Here is a 21611-nt window from a genome sequence, read left to right as displayed (position 1 = left end):
GCTACAGCTACATTTGTGTTAAAAAGTTGCAATTTACGGCGCACAAAAATTACGCTTGTTTTGTAGTGATTAATATTACTTCCGAGCACACTCTGTGCAAATATTTGAATCCAAAAAAATCCTCGTTAAACCATTACCAGCCCCATAAAGTGAAGTGATGCAGTTTGTTTACATGTTAAAATGGCGACTCGATCTCGATCTGCACATGGGTTTAACAATACTTCATTTTCCGAGGTCGGTTAGCATATTTATAAATAAATTATAGAAAGTTCGAGGTAAGTAAAGTGGCGATATCAGATAGGAACTAATATTTTCCTCAGCATTTGTGTGGAAATAAGGTTTATCAGTCCAAAACTAGCGCAATTTTTGCAACTTTTAAACACGTACGGAAAAAGGAATCATTCTTTGAATATGATGAGGTGATCAAATGCGGTCGGGGTGATCAAATCCAATAGAGCCCTGATGATAGATTAGATCATGCCAGACCGTATTTGATCACCTCATGATAATATATAAATAGTGCCTGTTTGGGAGGGTAACAGTTGAAATTGACATCCCGAGGAAACCATTGTCAACCGACGCGAAGAGGCACTATTTATTTCATTATACTGAATGTCTAAATTTTAGAGAATTTTTTACTGCTTTACTATAGAAATGACGTGAATTCTACGGCGAACCGTACGCGCATGATTTACGCGCATGTAACAATTCGTTGTGTTACCCGTTGCTAAGTGAGTTTCTAACGCTGAGGGTAATAGAACGGGTTATCGACTGCGTGTAAACCAATCAGATTTCAGTATTTAACATGAAAGTATAATATATAATCAAAGAATAGTTCCTTATTACTTATACTTAGTATTTATTTAAGAAATGAACTCAATGTCTACCCAAGTTATACTCGTATAACCTGGGTTGGGGCAATTTACGCTTTATAATCCGCGAATCTCGTTTACGCTCTTTCAGTTTTATCTTGGGTAGATATTGAGTTCATTCCTTATAATTTAATTTTCTGGAATTTGCTGTACAAATTGAGTCCGTTTTACTTTTAAAAATGATATAAATCTGTTCAAAATTCAAACGTAACGTCAAGTGAATTAGTACGTTGGTGCATTGTGACGTGTCTTGTGACGTGCAAACCAGGTTATACAAATTTAACTAAATTTTTCTATCCAATCAAATGCCGCGTTACAACCAGAATTAAATTATTTATATATAATGTATAATTTCAGCAATTGAAATGTATTGGACGTTATTAAACCGATTCGTAGTGTTATCACAGACAAAGACTCTGTAATCTATATACCGGTATCCATCTACAGAAAATGTAAGACCAAGTCCTGTGTAAAAGAAGTAAAATCAAAAACTACATGGGAAATTGTTAGAAACTTTTATTCCTAAAGAATAAATTTAATCTAAAATCACATTCAATCGTTGACTGTGGTTATTCATTGATATCAAACAACTTGTCAAGATACGGTGCAGTGCATTTCCTCTTGGCAATCATTTATGGGGAAATGGTCTTTCGCGTCATTTCTTACATCTAATATCGTCTGTGCAAACGACAGTAATTTTACATCCTACATAGAAACTGGGCTATCACCCCATCCTTGTTGTCCCCAGTCATAAACTCCACCCAGTGGCTAATGTACCTTTCCTTCTCAATCTTGCCTTCTTTCTTTGTGTCCATGGCTTCAAACATCATTTCCATCGCTTCTGTGTGCGTCATTCCAAAACACTTCATCCCTCGCTGGAAATTTTCAGTTGTAAGATAACCCGAGTCGTTCACATCGAACGCGTCAAAGAAACTGCCGACCATCGCTTCAAAGGTCTGGACAAACAGATTCTTGTTGACACCTACGAGTTCCTTGAAAGCAGTGACGTATTCCTGTTCTGTCATACTTCCGTTCTCGCGCATCTTCCGCCCAACTTCTAGCAATGTCGGCGTCGTTTCCTGTGATATTCCACCGACACCGCCATTCGCTGCAATTTCTTCACCTTTCTTGATCAAAATTTCCCATCCATTTTCCATCCACATTCGAATCGCATTAGCCTTTTTTTCGGGTAGGGTGAACTCTTTGACGAAAGAATCACTCATTTCTGTGAAGTCTTGTTTGCTGATGCTGCCATTTCTCTTCAGGTTGTTGAGTTGAAACCATTTGCGGACTTTGCTTTCAATGAGTTGTGTCATCACCAGTGTTTCCACTTGATCAGTCGACATGGTTCTTTGTCGTCTGCGAATTCAGTATCTGACGAAATGTGAACGTTGAACTTGTCTCCGAATCTAAAAGGTGGCTGAATCAAGACTTCATTTCCTCCATTAAATACTTCTTTCCTAAAGCTGATTAGGGATTGGGCACGCCTCATTATAGCATAGAGAGCGAGGCAACAAAAGCAGGGATTTTTGTAACTAATAATATTGATTGCGCTAATGATATTGATGACATACGTCATATTTTCCGAACTAAATCAGCGTAGGAAAAGTCGCTTAGCAGTTTCAGTTGATCAAAATGACTTAATCGTAATCTAGTTCACCGTCTATGGAAAAACATCGCTTCTAATTACATTAACATGAAGCTGACAAATAACATCACATGCCAATTATTCCTTCGAATACTTGCTTAATGGATTTCACCGTTTTATACCTACATATCACAGAAAAGTGAGCAAGCTCGCATACCCCACGCTTCTCCATTACTTGACAGTACACATGATAAAATACACAGGCGAAAAAATGTGCAATAGATGTAAACGTGATATATACAAAATATATGTATTTGAATTAAGGTGGATAACTCCTTATTAATCATCATATCAACACTTCCATCAAACAAGCACATCTAACAACAAAATTCTACATTCAAAAAAGCCAAACTTATCGGAAAAATAATGGAACCGGAATTTCCTGGTAATGTGCCGTCGACGCATTGTGTCCTAATTCACAACAAAGTTTCTGGAAATTCTGCACTGCAGCGGTTTAAGAGAAGTTGCGCTTACATTCTGTTCATTACAACAAAAGTCTGAGTGCAAAAGAGCCGAAATTCCCGGCAAAAAAATGAAACCGGAATGTCCGGGTAATACATGCACATCTGCACGTTGTGTCCTAATTCCCTGAGTCCAAAGTGTCTGAAAAAATTTGTGAAGCAGTTACGCTTACGAACTGTTCATTACAATATTCAATAAATGGCCAATATCCAAGTGCAAACAAGCCAAAAATTTCATGGTAATAAAGTAATTCTCTACCATGCGGTTTTTTATGGGTGTACATGTAGTGGTTTTAGAGATATTGTGCTTTAAAATTGTTCATTACTATACATTAATTTAAATAAAATGGCCAAAAGTCTAAGTAGAAAAGAACAAGAGGCCCATGGGCCACATCGCTCACCTGAGAAACAATAGGTATGATAAAATCAGCTTAATGGAGTCATAATACAAAATATCTGGACAATGTACAATAACACATAATACATACTTTGTATTTACACTACCTGAGGATGCTTTCACACAAGTTTCAGCTTTCCTGGCTGATTAGTTACTGAGAAGAAGATTTTAAAAGATTTACTCTATATATTCCTATGTAAAACTTCGATCCCCCATTGTGGCCCCACCCTACCCCCAGGGGTTATTATTTTCACAACTTTGAATCTACACTACCTGAGGATGCTTCCACACAAGTGTCAGCTTTGCTGGCTGATTAGTTTCTGAGAAGAAATTTTTAAAGATTTACTCTATATATTCCTATGTAAAACTTCGATCCCCCATTGTGGCCCCACCCTACACTCGGGGGTCATGATTTTCACAACTTTGAATCTACACTACCTGAGGATGCTTCCACACAAGTGTCAGCTTTCCTGGCTGATTAGTTTCTGAGAAGAAGATTTTTAAAGATTTACTCTATATATTCATATGTTAAACTTTGACCCTCCATTGTGGCCCTACCCTACCCCCAGGGGTCATGATTTTCACAACTTTGAATCTTCACTACCTGAGGATGCTTCCACACAAGTGTCAGCTTTCCTGGCTGATTAGTTTCTGAGAAGATTTTAAAAGATTTACTCTATATATTCCTATGTAAAACTTCGATCCCCCATTGTGGCCCCACCCTACACCCGGGGGTCATGATTTTCACAACTTTGAATCTACACTACCTGAGAATGCTTCCACACAAGTGTCAGCTTTGCTGGCTGATTAGTTTCTGAGAAGAAGATTTTTTAAAGATTTATTCTATATATTCCTATGTAAAACTTCTACCCCCCATTATGGCCCCACCCTCTCCCCGGGGGTCATGATTTTCACAATTTTGTATCTACACTACCTTCCACATGCTTCCACACAAGTTTCAGCTTTCCTGGTCTTATGGTTCATGAGAAGAAGATTTTTGAAAATTTCTCGAAATTTTTCATAAATTCCTAATTATCTCCCTTTGCAAAAAGGCGTGGTCCTTAATTTTCACAACTTTGAATCCCCTTAGGCTAAGGATGCTTTGTGCCAAGTTTGGTTGAAATTGGCCCAGTGGTTCTTGAGAAGATGTTGAAAATGTGAATAGTTTACAGACAGAGAGACAGACGGACGACAGACAAAATGTGATCAGAATAGCTCACTTGAGCTTTCAGCTCAGGTGAGCTAAAAACTACATAATTATGTTAGTCATTATTATTCAAAGAAAGTCTGATTAATGAATTTACATCATTTCTATCTTGTTTGGACATAGGTGGTCGCAATAATGGTATTCTTTGATCAATCCAAGTACTCTCTCCTGTATTTATAAATATTTTTCAAATAAATGTACATATTATAGTAAAACTACATGCAGATCTCCAATGTGTAGCACAAAATACGTTAGTTCTATTTTGAGGAAAACCAGTAACTTGTATAATTTCCAAGTTCCCTCTTGCAAGCATTGAGTCACCTATTAAATGTTTAGTACATGTAATAAATTATGGCAGGTGGGGTTCACGGAAACTTTTGAAGGGAGAGCCCGGATGAACTTGTCATCTTACTTCTTACTATTTCTCTCCATTATTTCCTTACAACATTTCATTTAAATTGAATACCATTTATCCAATGATATTTGCTCATTTGTTCTGGAGAAGATGAATATGTGAAAATAACCCCAACCTCCACAAAAGCAGCTCACTTGATCCCTGAGATCAGGCTCGATCCTGAACTGAGAATAGAGTGAAAACTTTTAAACAATTTTGAGAATTAAAAAAAAAACCCTGATTACGCACGTTTATAAGCCTAGAAGATTCCTTTCTCACGGTAATATGAGCTGCAATTTTCATGCCGGAGAATTTAATTATGACATTTCTACATAAATAGCAAAATGATCATGTTTTACAAACTTCTGTTAGCAATATTTGGTTGGCAAAAAATATTTATAGGTCTTGGTTGAAGCAATATTGCCCTCTTGTTGTCCTGTACAAAAATTGTTTGCTTAATAATATTCCTTTTGTGGAATAATAATTTATTTTCATCACATTATACATCAAGGTTTCAGTTACTTTCACAATTATCATAACAGTAAGTTTTTTTGCAGCAAAATAAAACTATTGCTTTAAGTAAATCAAAATATTAAAAATAATTTCCTTTAATCTATTATCAGTTCTTGATGGTCTTCAAGTCAGATAAGCTGAAGGGTTATGGTTTCATTATAGAATAAAAAGCAATCAAATAAAATTTTAATTACTTTTATTTTTTCAACAAATAAATGTTTTCCATTCAAACACTTGAATGCAATGTCCTTACAGTTTTGTATCATTAAATATACACATTCACTTTTGAAACAAGCTGTACATGAGTAGTATCTGGTCTCTTTAGATTTTAATCTTCACATCCCAAGCCTCAATGTCCTCCTCGGAGGGCAACTCAATCTTACTGGGGTCAATATAATTCTTTGCAACATATGGCAGGCCCTTCTTTTCTCTTTCTTCCATGACTAACCTTGCTTCTCTTTCAGACCAGCTTCTTAAACTAAAAGTACAAATTAAAATGCAATAAATGATGTGCACATACTTCATTTTACCTATCAGTTACTGGACATTTGAATACTTTAATGGTTTAAATCTGGCCGTAATGTGTTATTGTCTAAACAAATACATCTTTATTGTATAACATAACTTGCCTACAACTAACCTGCTTGAACTCAAATTAAAAACTTCATTTTTTAGCATAATACAATTAAAATATCAGTGAAAGGAATCAATTTCTATCCATTTCATACTCTGGAAAGTTAACACTTTTTCATAAACAGTGAAACAGTTCATAAAGTATAAACTGCCAGAAGTGATGTTAAAAGGTACTAATGTTTCATCAATCCAATTTTCGAGGATTTTGTTGCTTAGTTGATTTATGAAATTTAATATTTATTGACAGGCAATTTCTAACAACATATTGCATTGATATGATCATAGGCAAAAAAATTATGTAACGGTACCCTCAAAATGTGATTAAAAATTAATTCACAAAAACTGATTCTAACAGATATGCATGAAACAACACTACAACATAGAAAGAAAGAAATTAATTCCTTAAATAATAGAGTAAACATGTTTAACAAAACCCCCTGCCTGACTTATAGATCATTCTTCATACGCGAGTTTTGTTTATTCTTTCAAATGAAACAGATCTGAATAGCATGTATTAATTACACTGTAATGCACTGGTACATGTATGCACATATAACATACTGACTGGATCTGAAACCAATGTTCGACTGCAGGAATGTATAATTTTCGAATAGATATTTAGTATATGAATATTCGGTCACAAGTTTACAACCTGTATGCAATGCTGTAAAACATACAGCATCCTCGTGGCAATGGAAAAGTGAAATTGAGCATGTGAGCTTTTGTTTCTTATGATTATATTAAAAACAAAACCATTGTATATATATATAAGTACACTTGTTTTATAGATAAAGGCACCACAATCAACTAAAAGGCAAATACCCGTCAGCCTCGTAATTTGTAAATTTCCTCATTCTTTGAAGTTTTGGTCTCTGACATTTTTGGGAGTTGATTTTAATCAACTCTCCTATGCAGTTATTCTAGACAAACGGAAGTGGAACAGTGTTTGGATTTAAGTACAAATCATCACTGCTGACAAGACTTAGTACTTGAAAATAATTGATAAATTTGATGTAATTTATTCAGAAGCATTGTTTTTCAAAGAAACTCATTAGTAAATACAGGTACCTTGAAAATAGATTTTAAATGGTACGAACAATTTAGATATTTTTGAGTACGATGTATTCCTACGCCAGAGTTCAATTGAGTCTTGTTTAACCAGACACTCAGCTGTCTCCGTAAATCTCCGACAAGCAGAGAGTCTCTCTACGGGTCGGAGATATACGGAGACAGCCAAGCGTATGGTTGAATGTAAATCAAATACGGCTAAGAAACTACTTCAATGCCATGCAAAATTACATATCGTTGATTTTTAAATATATCAAAATCAATAAAAACAACTCCTGTCAGTACTTCAGTACTTTGATTACTAGTTTACATTGAAAGTAAAAACAGGGTTTACACCTTACAAGGACAAACATTCCAGATTCATGATTATTATATTAAAATCACTAGAATCATGAATGAACAAAAGCAAAAATAATAAACTAAATATGGGGGTGCTAGTTTTAGTTTCTGAGTGATATTTTATAATGATCTTTTAATTTTTTTTTCAATAAACAAAATGTTAATGGAAATGAGGCCATTATCGGTTTTATCAATATTATAATCAAACATGGTGAACTGTTATACAATAAAACTCATTTAATGCAAAGTCCTAGGGACCAGTGGATTTACTTTGCAATATCTGTTATTCGTTATAACTGTATAACACATTCGTAATAATTATTATAGCAAATTTGCTATATACTTGTTTTCTTTCACATGACTACCATTTGAGCTTATTGTGGCATGAAATAAATTACCTTCCTTAGAAAACTTAAATAATTAGATGGTAAATTGAAGGATTAATGTATAAATAAACTCATTCAAAGAATTGATTCAATTGGTAAGCTAATTTTTTAAAACTATTAAAAACTTTTGTTGTAAAAGAAGTGAATTATGCTATTTTTTACCTACATGGGACTCATTCTCTGTATCCATAAAGTCATCATAACCAAGTTCGTTATAACCGCAAGAATTTCTGATTAGATTTTTGCCGGGGACTATGCAAAAATTTGCTACATTGTATATCTAAAAATTCTCTATATCTGTGTTCAAACTAAATGAGTTTTACTGTACATGTACATGAAGAAAGTAATGAATTCCCTGATAGTACTTATTAATAATAATAAAGATGTTATTTTATCAAATATTACTTGCTTGAAATAAATAAATGTGCATCTAAATAATGGCCCTTTTATGCTAAGTTACACGTTTTACACGTCCATTCGTATGACAGTACATGCATGTATGTTGGTATATTAACTTCACATACAAATATATTGCTATAATATCATATTTTCATTAAGTTTGTAAACAGGCATAATACCTTGTAGATGAATATTTGAATACAAACTAAATAGCAGTCTTGAATATTTGAATATCAATTTATGGTATTCGTTTCAGCTCTAATAGTACCAACAATTCTTACCCATAATCATTCAGAGAAAAGTTGAAAATGGCAATTCCCACGATTACCGGTATGACGAACCAAAACCACCAGACTGTGTGATAGTTAAATTTGTCAACCTCTGGAACGTTTTCCTCATATCCATAGGGTATTCGATTCTGTAAAGAAATATTGGTAGGTTTTAATTCTTCATTTATAAGCATTAATTTTATAAATTAAAGACTTAATACATCTTAAGGCCTAACAAAAAAATATGTTTGTTTCCACTTTCCCGACCGACCCTAACTTAAACCCGTTGGCCCCCCCAAAAATTCTGAGTTTTTTTTTCGTAAATTTCCGTTTTAATCCGTTTTCAGATTTAAAAATTTATTGTGTCCTCTAAATTTTAGTCGTAAAAACGCTTATAGAACTTATTTAGATGTCATCAGTGTTGTGTAGATGTTTGTTATTTACAAATGGCAGCACGTCGTGCCAGTTGAGCTCGAGAAATGTTCCCACCAGCCCGGAAAAAAGTTCATCAGATCATTTTCCTCTGGGCTTTCATTAAGTCAAATATATGACCAAAAAAAAAAGCCTACCTACCGACCCTAATTTTTTTCAGCCTGAAAGCGGAAACAAGCCTTTTTTTTGTTAGGCCTTATAATTAATGTTTGGAAGTAATGAAAATTCAACATAAGAAGCAGAAAAATCTCTGACGAAACAGGAACAATGTGAAGTTTAGAAATAGATTTTACAGCTTATCTTTTCTTTTAGAATATCTGATACATAAAACATGTTAAATCTAGCATAATAGACACCTTCAAAGAAACTGCAAGCACTACTCTTTTTTTGCAAAGCAAACTGCTGAAAAAAATCATTAAATTCTTCATTTCTGTCATTTGATTATCTATTTATTAGATATTTAGTACAGTGTACGAATTTGCCCTCCAAGAGAGCAGTATTGCAGTTACTTCAAATTGGTCTGTTGTGCGTGGGGAAAAAGAACAAACTAAACATACTAAAGCTTACATTTTTCTCAAGAAAGGTAAATAAATGTTCAGTTAAATTTTGTCTGGTTTTTTTGGCACACTGATATTCTTAAGAAATTTGAATAGTTGTGTATTAAATCCTAATTACATGAGTAATCAAATGAAAATTAAAGCACCTTTTTGATCTAAGGGTTAAATCTAAACAAAACAAAGGCAATTAAAAAATATATAGGTTAAAGTATAACATAACCTATTTATTGTTCTGGTTTAATTTCCATGGTCTACCAGTAAAGCAATCCTTGGCTATATATAAGTACATTTATATTCTTTAGAGAGAATGTTTACCTGTTTACAAATTTAAAGCGGCATTAACAGTACGAAAAACATGCATAATGATAAAACAAATCGTGAAACCTCGAGATTTTACATCTGGTTCCTTTACCATGACGACAGATTATTTTTAAAACACCTGTCACTAGACTTTTCAGGTGAATGTTTGGCTTACTTTGGGTGAATTCAAGTCTTCATCTTTGAAGTGTTCCTCCAAACGTTTATGAAGCTCTTTTCTTTTAGTTTCGTCTGCTATATCTTCGGGTGTAAATGGTATACTAAGGTTACTTTCTTTTTTGTCAGATGTAGAGACAAATCGCAGAGAATGGCGCTGTATATATCGCCTGGCTCCACTCATTTGTTGGTGGAGCCGACATGTCCTTCTCAGGAAGGTCGCCATTTTCTTTCACGCGCGTGTAAAATCGAAAACCTATTCCTGACAAATATATCCGGATTGGCAGAATAAAGTTGAACTTAATTGTTACTGAATTATAAACAATTTATGAAAAACTATCCCAACTTATATATAAAAGACTTTTTCAACGCAGGTTGACTCATAAAGTTATAAACTCAACATTATCTGAAAAGTAATGTATGTTAACCCCCCACCCCAAGGCCCTGCACATAATTTTTTTTATTTTTATCAAAAATGAGTAAACTACCACGATGGTCTTAATCGTGGTGGGTGGCAGGGTAGGTTACTTTCCTCAAGCACATGTTGATGTTAATTCATGTTTAAAATGAAAATGAAGTGCGTGAAGTAGAGGTATAGGGGGGGGGGGGGTACCTGTCATATTGTTCAATGATGATGATCTTATATTTTTGTTGTTGATATTACATGTGATTATAACTCTAGTGTCTATGCCTGTAACGAAGAATATTGATCCGGGTTGAAAATTGACCCGGGAGTCATTTTTCAATAGGTTGAAAATTTAGACCAAAGGTCGTGAAATCAATACCCAGGGTCATTTTTCAACAGTTTGAATTTTTTTTTTTATATAAACTCCGATGACTTCAACACGTTGAAAATTGACCCTGTTGAAAATTGACCCCGTTGAAAATTGACCCTGTTGAAAATTGACTCCAATGTTTATTCAACTGAACTGGAATCTGCTCTACACGGTTTTAATGTAAATGTATATACTTAAGAAATTTACTAATAACTTAATAATTTTAGTTTTAAAAATATTACTTTATTATCAGAATTTTTGAAGAAAATCGTTTATTTATTTTCCAGTGTACTAGAAGAATATACGAATTAATGTCTCTATTTTCAAAAACTGACATCAACCTCCCCTCTCTTCCTTTTATCGGGATAGAATTATTGTCCCTTCATTGATTTGAACTTGTCATAGTCTCTGATAAATATGTCCAACAAATACTTGCCGTTAACTTTTTTTTCTTTCAGGCAAATCGACATAGCTTTATTCTACAACCATATGACGTTGATCTTGAAATAAAATTATTCATAATAATGTTAATTAGATTTGCATGTTCTAATATGTGTAAATCAGCTTGTCTGGTCAACCAGCGCATTTTCATATTTGGTTCTCAGACGAAAGAAATTGATAACGTCGGGCTAACGTCGTGATAAGAATATAGGATTTTGTGAAATCTTTTAAATCTTTAAAGTTGTTTTACGAAAAATTGGCCGAGAACACATATTGATTTTTTCTATGAATTGATTCAAAATAATCTCTTCTGTTATTGTGTTGAGTAAAATTAAGTTCGTCTAGATCGTTTAAAAGTTTGAAGCATAGTTTTGAAATGCGGTTTTCGACTAAGATATGCATTTTACTATATATTTCATTGAAATGGCGTTGCTTGATTTTATCAGCGACACTGTGTTTGAATCACGATAGAATTATTACTACGCAGACGAATCTCAAATATATTTTAGAAATAAATCATTGAAACCTATCGATCACGCGGACAAATTTTCAGGGTAGGTTTTCTCGCAAGCAGTAAACCCGCGAGCTACCTTAAACCACTATACGATACATCATGTGTTTTTCTCCAATTCCATTAAAATTGACATATTTACATGTAATATTAAAACATGTTTTTGATAACATTTTAAAGGAATTACTGTTATAACATATTATTGATTCTGTTAACAAATCTATGTGAATTAAAAAGATACATTACAGTCTGAATGTTTATTTTTGATGTAATAGCTAAATGTCAAGGTCTAGGCTAATACAGGGTATTTGCGAGTGGTAAAATGCAAATATAAGTAATAAACAACGTTATTTAGTGAACATGGCGTTATGAATAGCAACTGCTCTGCTGGCATATTTTCCATGATGCGCTAGCGCGCATCATGGAATATGCCAACAGAGCAATTGCTATTCATAACGCCATGTTCACTAAATAACGTTGTTTATTTCTTAAAAAATGTACGTATACGTTTTTATTGCGAGAAAAATAAATAACGTCGAGTGCCTGTGTTTAATTTTGAGAAGTCAGGATATTTCCCTTACATAATAAAAAATGAACGGTTGTCATATTATTTTATTTGACAAGTTGTCAACAGTTTTTGTTTAAATTATTCGACTTAACAACAATATTAACTTTTTACGAAAGCCGAATAGGGCCACATAAAAAAATATTTTTATCTCGTAATTACGAGAAAAGATCTCGTTATTACGAGTAAATTATCTCGTAATTACGAGAAAAGATCTCGTAATAACGAGAAAAGATCTCGTTATTACGAGTAAATTATCTCGTTATTACGAGAAAAGATCTCGTTATTACGAGATAATTTTCTCGTTATTACAAGAAAAGATCTCGTAATTACGAGAAAAGATCTCGTTATTACGAGATAATTTTCTCGTTATTACGAGAAAAGATCTCGTTATTACGAGAAAAGATCTACATAAAATGGTGCGTTTCTGAAAAGAATTCGACTGGATCACCCTTTCAGTCTTTTTCATTCAAGAAACGTTGATTCAATTTTGATTAATATTTAAAAATAACAACGATCATTTTTCATTAATTTCTACATATCAATAATTGGATTTGACATTTTATCTTATATGAATAAAAGGAAAGAACTTTATGTAATTTTACTATTTAACTTATATATATTATAATCCCGCTACGAAGTAAATATACCAGGTAGTCCTATAGTCGTAAAAGTTACAGATAACTTTAAAGACTTTATAGTTTCAGTCACGGATATGGATATACACGATTTACCCGAATTTGTGTTTTATATGTTTATACACAACCTACATGTATATTGAAAATAATTGATTTTGTATTCTAACATTTTGGAGTCTGAAAACAAATTACACGTATCCTTCTTAATTATTGATAAACAGTTCGATGAATTTAATTATTATTATTATAACATTTATATGGCGCTAAATATAATAAAATTACTCTAAAGCGCTTTACATAATAAGTTAAAACTACACAATGAGCATACAAAAATAAAATTGAGTTATTATAGGCATATAAATCTATAAAAAGAGTTTTACATGTAGAGAATAGGCTAAACAGTTTTTAAAATATTCATAAAACATTTTTAGCACAGATTAAAGACTGATGATCTATTTAAACTGATAAAAGGGTCAATTATAAAACGCTAATTTAAAAAGATGTGTCTTGAGTGACTTTTTAAAACTGGTCAGATTTTCTTCGAGTCTTAAAACTGCGGGAAGACTGTTCCAGAGTTCAGCTGCACTGACATCGAAACGCCGATTTCCATAAAATTTGGTACGTGCCTTGGGCTTAACCAGAAATCTCGAGTTCTCTGATCGAAGTGATCTTGATGGAAAATATACATCAATAAGGTTCTGAATGTATGCCGGTGACTTCTCTTGCAAAGCCTTGAAAACAGTCAAAACTAGTTTGTATTGAATTCGAAATTCCACTGGCAACCAATGAAGAACAACCAGCACCGGTGTGATATGATCATGCTTCTTGGTTCTTGTTATTATTCTGGCAGCTGTATTTTGAATTCTCTGTAGCTTTGACAAGGAGCTGGAGCCCAACCCATACAGCAATGCGTTTCCGTAATCAAGCCTTGATGTGACAAGGGAGCACACTAACGTTTTGCAAGCATTTTCCGAAATGAGTTTACGAATTCGACCAATATTTCGAAGTTGGTAGAAACACTGTTTAGAAATAGAACTAATCTGGTCATCTAAAGTCAGCGTCCGGTCAAAGAGTACCCCAAGGTTTCTAACACAGGAAGTTGCATCAATGATCTGACCGTCAAAATTTATTTTGCAGTTTTCAAATGCGCCAAGTCTGTTTTTAGGAGAAAATATAATAAGTTCTGTTTTGTCTTGATTTAATTTAAGCATATTGGTCTTCATCCAATCACTGATATCTGAAAGACATGCCTGAAGTCTACGTGTTATTTTGTCCCATGCCAGGCTTGGTTTGACAACCATATATACTTGAGTGTCATCAGCATAGCTGTGGAAAGACATTCCATGCTTGCGACAAATCTCACATATGGGTTTGGAGAACATACAGTAGAGCTTTGGCCCTAAAACTGACCCCTGTGGTACACCATAATTAAGTTGGAAATCAGCCGACGTAGACGAAAGGACCGCAACTCGCTGATGTCTATTGGTGAGATAAGATTCAATCCACGCCAGAGCATCGCCGCCTATTCCATAGGAAAATTTAAGACGCTTAACAAGGATGGAATGGTCAATTACATCAAAAGCAGCTGATAGATCCAACATTAAAAGAACAGCGCATGAGTTGGAGTCTAGCGCTGTCACAATATCATGGTGTACCTTTAAAAGGGCCGTCTCTGTAGAGTGATATACCCGATATGCAGACTGGTATGTGTCTTGCAGATTGTTTGACACAAGATGATGCTCAAGTCGTGCATTGACTACCTTTTCCAGGATTTTAGATAGGAAGGACAGGTTGGAAACTGGGCGGTAGTTCTTCAGAACTTCATTGTCCAGCCCTTGCTTTTTTAGCAACGGGCGGACTACAGCTTCTTTGAAAGGGGATGGCACTGTTGATTCTGAAAGGGACTTGTTGATAATTGTTGTAATAATTGGCAATAGGACGTCAATGGATTGTTTCAGAATATGGGTCGGTATTGGGTCTAGTTCGCAGGATTTAGGAGCTGAGTGCATGATTAATTTACGAACCTCAGTCTCAGTTGTTAATGCAAAGCAATCTAATGATTGTCCACAAAACATCATGTCAGCGCTTAACTCACCCAGTCCGAGGTTTTCCTTGGATATAGCAAGCTGGTCACGGATGGTGGATATTTTCCTGATGAAAAATCTTCCAAATTCGTTTGCCATTTCCTCCTTGCTGTCACGTGTGGGGAAAATTGGACCACAGTCTTTGCTTAAGAGATTATTTGTTATTTTATAAAGTTGTTTCTGGTCAGTACCGATCTCTGTGATCTTTTCAGAGAAGTAGCTCTCTTTGACCGACTGTCAGTTAATAATCAATCTGCTTTGCTACTTCTTCTGAAATTTCTTTAAAACTGCTTGATCCGATTTTATATCAAATTATGCGTACGCTTTTAAACGATGATTATGCTAAGTATGTATATATCAATAGACATTGCAGTAGTTCATACACTTTACATAAAAAGATAAGAATAATGAAACGCAACATTTTAAATAGATCTTTTCTCGTAATAACGAGATAATTAACTCGTAATAACGATATTTTTTCTCGTAATAACGAGATTTTTTCTCGTAATAACGAGATCTTTTCTCGTAATTACGAGATCTTTTCTCGTAATAACGAGATAATTAACTCGTTATAACGAGATAATTAACTCGTAATAATAACAACGAGATAATTAACTCGTAATAACGAGATCTTTTCTCGTAATTACGAGATATCTTTTCTCGTAATAACGAGATAATTAACTCGTTATAACGAGATCTTTTCTCGTAATTACGAGATCTTTTCTCGTAATTACGAGATCGTTTCTCGTAATAACGAGATGATTAACTCGTAATAACGAGATCCTATCTCGTAATTACGAGATAAAAATATTTTTTTAAGTGGCCCTATTTGTCTTTCGTAACTTTTCGTAAACTTGCCAGATGACTATTTCTGAAGCACCGGTCAACATTCGTATTATATGCACACATGTAGTTCCTTTAAATGAAACACCATGAACAATGTGATAGGATTAAAGTACACGGTAACACCACCTACTCCGACCTCGTCTCATGATCCTCTACTTTATACCTGTACCATTTTTATATATATAAAAAAACAAACCAACAGACAAAAAAACAACAACAACAAACACCCCCTCCAAAAAAAAAACAACAACACCCTGCACTTTACCATTTCATTGACGAAAACAATAATGGTTAATAAACTTTTACCAAGTCTTTGTGATCAAAGCTATTTAGAAAGAATAGAAGCAAAATTACATTGTCATCCAGTACAAAAACAAAATGGGTTGCTAACTTGCAATTAAGCAGAATTAAATTGTTTATCCCTAGAAAACGATTTTTTTCCAATCATGTTTATCATATCTGATTACATCTTGATTTATCCTTGCTGTTGAATTTTGAACCGGTTTCATGATAAAAATTCCACGATTCGGGTCAATTTTCAACGCATTAGGATCTTAATTCAATACCTTTGGTCTCAATATTCAACGTTGAAAAATGATCCCGGATCAATTTTCAACCCGGGTTAAAATTCTTCGTTACACCGGCGTCACCCGCCACCTCAAGTAATTGTAGCCGGGGTCAAAGATTGTACTGTGTCAAAGTTTGTCAACAAAGTTGAAGATATCGTCCCTCATGGTAATGGAGTATCATGAGGGCTTCACCTCATTGAACGTTCGCGTGATGGACAGTTAGGTACACGTACACTGGCTGTGTGAGGTAGCTCTGACGAAGTACACTGCGCTGCGCCGCGACACGCACTAACTCTTTTCACTGCTTTGGCCTATATATGATGTGATTTAAAAAAGTTTTAATTTCGAACGTGTCTCTGAAAATCTATTGATACCAGAACGATAAAAACTTGTAGTAGTATTAACGGCATAGATATAAATGATAACTTTATTATCAAATTATATTAATGTAGAAAAAAAATCAAAAATGAGCGAAAATTATATTATATAAATAGTGCCTGTTTGGGAGGGTACGTAACAGTTGAAATTTACACCCCGAGGAAACCATTGTCAACCGACGCGTTATCCTCCCAAACAGGCACTATTTATTTTATTATACTGAATGTCTTAATTTTAGAGAATATTTTTACTGCTTTTATATAGAAATGACGTGATTTCTACAGCGAACCGTACGCGCATAATTTACGCGCATGTAACAATTCGTTGCGTTACCCATTGCGTGTGTTGTGTGTTGCTAACGCTTAGGGTAATAGAACGGATAATCAACTGCGTCTAAACCAATCAGATTTCAGTATTTAACATGAAAGTATAATAAATCATATTGTTATATTCAGTAGTATATTCTCACTATTTATTAAATACTTAGTAATAAATACAGGTGTTTTGCATACGTGATACAGGTGACATCACAAAACTCGTATCACAGCCTGTATCAGCCCTCGACCAAAACATATCATTTGGAGGCCGATACGAGTTGTGTGATGTCATCTGTATCCCATATGCAAAAAACCTGAATTTATTACTAAGTATTTAATAAATATAGAATAATACATACCATTTTCTATATCACAGCCAGTATCAGCTAATATTATTATTATTATATCATTATATATTAGTATCAGTTAATATTATTTAAATCAGCTTAATTTATATTAATGATTAGATTAAATTAAATGTTTTGATAATTGATAACGCTGAGGGTAATAGAACGGATAATCAACTGCGTCTAAACCAATCAGATTTCAGCATTTAACATGAAAGTATAATAAATCATAATGTTTATTGTTTGATAATTAACAGACATTTGAATTTATTTGGTGGGTGTAAATACAAAATCTATTTTGGTAATTTTGTATTTACACCATGCATGCATCCAGTAAATATGACACAACACGAACATGTTTACAGTACGTATATAATACTCTCTCAACTCCAAACTAACATTAATTTTATTAAACTTAAGATTAGCGTAATGAAAATCACGAAAAACATGAAATAAAATGAAGTGCATGAGGTAGAGGTACCCGTCGTATGAGCAAGCATCGAACAACACGATAACATTTATCGTCATGCCAGTATATCGATGTCACACAAGGGATTTTGCTTAATATACACGTATAACCCCATCTTCGCTAGACAAAGATGTAGAGGATCAAAGTGGATCGTAGACCCTTGACTAGCGAAGATGGCTAAATCTCTCATTATCCCTACCACCTGCTACTCAGAAGTCGTGTGAATAATACACGATCAGAACAATTTAGGTAGTATAGGTACATCTCAACGTGCACTCCATCAGATAGGAGTTCGAGATCCATATATATAAGAATAAGATATATACATAACTTTAAAAGGAGTTTTCATTCTAGAAATCATCAATTCTTTATATTGGTATGTAATTGAGATTTTTAAAACCTTGAAATATTCAAAATATTGTTGAAGGATATTTGTTACGTACAAAGAAAACCGACAAAATAAGTAGAGCAGCTTATTTTTGTAACAAAGTTTTGAAAAAACGGTCGAAGCAAGAACGAAAAATCTCGCAATGCACTTTCACTTTAAAAATCTTGGGAAAGATTTAATTTTTTTTTTACATTTATCGATCTCTTACATATAAGGTTATGTTTATGTATATATGTAAATATTTTTTTTTAGCATTTTACCGACTTTACATAATTAGAATAGCATGTCAATCAAAACTTATTAACTATTAACTTCTGTTGAATTTTCCTCTGCATTGCCAGACAAAAAAAATTGGAGCATTTTTCAGGGCAAATCGTTAAACAATTTAATTTGCATTTTAATGTGACATGTCAACGAGTTTCTACAGAAATCGGTGCCTGATTAGACCTGATATGTAACTTTATTGCTGTAGACAATAAATCCAGTAAACCGTATGACTCTGTTTGGAGTCTTGGACTACTGTCAGCAGGTAGTAACTTCCATGCACAGATCCAGACATATTCCCCAGGAGAGGGGATTTCTAAGGAGGATAGGGAAGGGTTCGATGGCCAATTTTTGGCAACTTTACGATGCAAATTTTAAAAGTTTGAAAATTTAAGGTTAAGATTTGGTGCCCACGACCCCATCTCAAACCCTAGAACCACGCATTATCTTCTTTTTTTAAACAAACGAAAAGACCTGATGGTCCGAATGCCGTTTTACTTTGGAGGACAATTTAGCATGAGTGGGCTGATTAGTTGGTTATAACTATATATGTTAGGACATTTTAATCTTCTAATCATGGCTGTTACATACATCATAATCATGTGGTTAAATGTCTTAATTCTTTTATATGCTGTTGTATATGTGTCAATAATACATTCTACTATCAGCTCGAAAATTTATAGATGGTAATCGTGTTTGAAAAGAAAATGAATTGCGTGAAGTACATATTAGAAGTAAGTGACTATTAGGGTAATGATTTAGTGTAATGATAGCGGGCCCTGGAGTCATCAACATTTTCAAATCCTAATAAAATTACATCCTTAAGAGAGAAGCGCATGAATAAAATTGGTTTATAGTTTATGTTCAACCCAGTCACGTCAAAGCTTTCATACAAATTCATTTTTAAGGCTGGGAATTGACTTGAGGAAAGTGTGACGGCGTGCACACTTAGGTCTTCTGACGATACGCGTAATGAGCACTGTATACGCAATAAGTTAAAGTTGCATAAAATGAAGTGCATGAAGTAGAGGTACCAGTCGTATGAAGGACATATATTCAAATCCTTAAATATGAAGATACTTTTTTATCCCCTGAAATACACTGTACTTATGAAATGCTCAGAATTATACTATAACACTGTTTGTACTAATTATTCTTTAACTATGTGTTCCTTCTGATGGTACGAGTAAATCAGCGATCGCTAGAGGCGCGGATTAACATTATACAATGACCAGGTCACCAATACAGTTGTCTTTTCTTCCTATTTTTGTTGCAACTCAAAGTATTCTGAAATCTTGCATTTTTTTTTACATATTTACTGTACAGAAATAGTTAAAATGGTGAATTTTTTGCACTAATTAAAAGAATCAATAAATTCTAATTCAACTCCAAATTTAAGGTTGCTTATTAAAATTTTAACTTATAACAGTACAAATATCTGTGTTTAAAAATTATCTTTAATATATAAACTATATTTAGCTGTTATAACCATGAATATAGTTTTTTGATATCATGTTTTCTTTATATATGTTAGGGCATATATTTCGATAAGTAAGGAGGCTGGTTGGTAGATCATTAAAATAACCATCATACAGGTATACCTTAAAATTCTAGACATGATTTTTGAGCGATATATTATTATCAAGAATAGAAAACATTGATATATTTCAATATTTTCCTATTTCACCTTACAGAGTTCTTCTTTTTAAGGAGACAAATATAGTCTAAAAATTGGCACGAACACCCAGTGTTGAATTTACTGGATGGGTGTTATAAAAAAAATAAATAAAAAAACCCATAATTTTTTAACATTGTTTTATAACTAACAAACATTTCAAATTGAATTTACTGGATTGGTGTAATAAAAAAAAAAGAAGCAGAAAAATGATGAATTTTACCACCATGGAACAAAACAAAATCGATATTCACAATATGATACAACACGAACATGTTAACCGTACATGTACAATTACTGAAGATCCACGTAATGAAATCATGAAAAAAAAAGAAAAGAAAATGAAGTGCATTTAGAAGAAGTACCTTTCGTAAGAGGGTGCTAATTGTCCCTTCGATAATGTCATATTGGCCTAATTCTGTGCTACCTCTGACGATTGCCATGAGCACAGTGACCATCATCACAGAGGCGCGGATTCTACTTTCCATCCACAACGCCACTATTTGGATGCCTTGAATGGATTTTGCTCAATTATTTCAACCCATCTTCGATAGACAAAGATGTAGAGGATCAGAGTGAATTCTAGACCCTTGACTAGCGGATATGGCTATAATTCCCCAGATATCCCTATCCCCTGATAATCAGAAGTCTTCGTGCATGGTCTACACGGTCACAACTAGGAATACCTCAACTCGCACTCCAACTGAAATCGATTCGGAATCTATATATACCAATAAAGTACATTTCGAACTTTAAAAAGGAGTATTTTATCTACACATCATTAATTTTTCATGTTTGTATTACTGAAGAGTTTTCAAACCTTCAAGTTTTTACAAATATTGTTGAAGGATTTTTGATACGTACAGAGAAAACCGACAAAATAAGTTGAGCAGCTTATTTTTAAACAAGTTTTGGAAAAGCTATCGAATCAAGAACTATATATATATATATATATATATATATATATATATATATATATATATATATATATATATATATATATATATATTCGTTGTAAATTTAGTTTCTCTAAACAATTAAACATAAAGGCACTGAAACATTATTAACAGACTCTATGTTGAAAAATATATTCTTCTTAAAAAACTGAAAATGGGTGAATTGAATCAAACTCAAATGCTGGTAAATCCTGATTCAAGAAAACAAACGTTGTTATGTATGTGTATTATGTTTGTGTCTATGCAAATGTACATGTCCTACATGTATGTATTTAAGTATGTACAAGAATACAATAGCAAGATTAATTCATTGTAAGTCAGTGAATTTCCTTTCTAAT

General features: G+C 33.5%; 2 protein-coding genes across 2 annotated transcripts; both read right to left on the bottom strand.

Moving 5' to 3' along the window:
* Nucleotides 1-1439: 1439 nt before the first annotated feature.
* Nucleotides 1440-2327, bottom strand: LOC105323552 (hypothetical protein). Its single transcript, XM_011422617.4, has one exon. It carries the CDS (start codon nucleotides 2216-2218, stop codon nucleotides 1571-1573), a length of 648 nt encoding a protein of 215 aa, XP_011420919.3. The 5' UTR covers nucleotides 2219-2327; the 3' UTR covers nucleotides 1440-1570.
* A 3344-nt stretch (nucleotides 2328-5671) lies between these two features.
* LOC105323542 (NADH dehydrogenase [ubiquinone] 1 beta subcomplex subunit 11, mitochondrial) lies at nucleotides 5672-10304 on the bottom strand. The gene is made up of 3 exons (XM_011422608.4): nucleotides 10051-10304; nucleotides 8599-8735; nucleotides 5672-5970 (listed from the first exon to the last, which is right to left on the bottom strand). Exons 1-3 carry the CDS (start codon nucleotides 10273-10275, stop codon nucleotides 5814-5816), a joined length of 519 nt encoding a protein of 172 aa, XP_011420910.3. The 5' UTR covers nucleotides 10276-10304; the 3' UTR covers nucleotides 5672-5813.
* Between the last annotated feature and the right edge of the window lie 11307 nt (nucleotides 10305-21611).

Source organism: Magallana gigas, chromosome 4 (genome assembly GCF_963853765.1).
Source record: "Magallana gigas chromosome 4, xbMagGiga1.1, whole genome shotgun sequence".
NCBI lineage: Eukaryota > Metazoa > Mollusca > Bivalvia > Ostreida > Ostreidae > Magallana > Magallana gigas.
This window is presented reverse-complemented; position numbering and strand designations above follow the sequence as displayed.

Bases quoted from the DNA above. Each gene is read 5' to 3' on its own strand.
- LOC105323542 (XM_011422608.4), bottom strand. From the start codon at position 10,275: ATGGCGACCTTCCTGAGAAGGACATGTCGGCTCCACCAACAAATGAGT. The intron at 8,736-10,050 runs GTAAGCCAAACA...ATTTCTTTACAG, and splicing joins AAGACTTGAATTCACCCAAA to AATCGAATACCCTATGGATA. The intron at 5,971-8,598 runs GTAAGAATTGTT...TTGTACTTTTAG, and splicing joins TTTTCTCTGAATGATTATGG to TTTAAGAAGCTGGTCTGAAA.
- LOC105323552 (XM_011422617.4), bottom strand. From the start codon at position 2,218: ATGTCGACTGATCAAGTGGAAACACTGGTGATGACACAACTCATTGAA.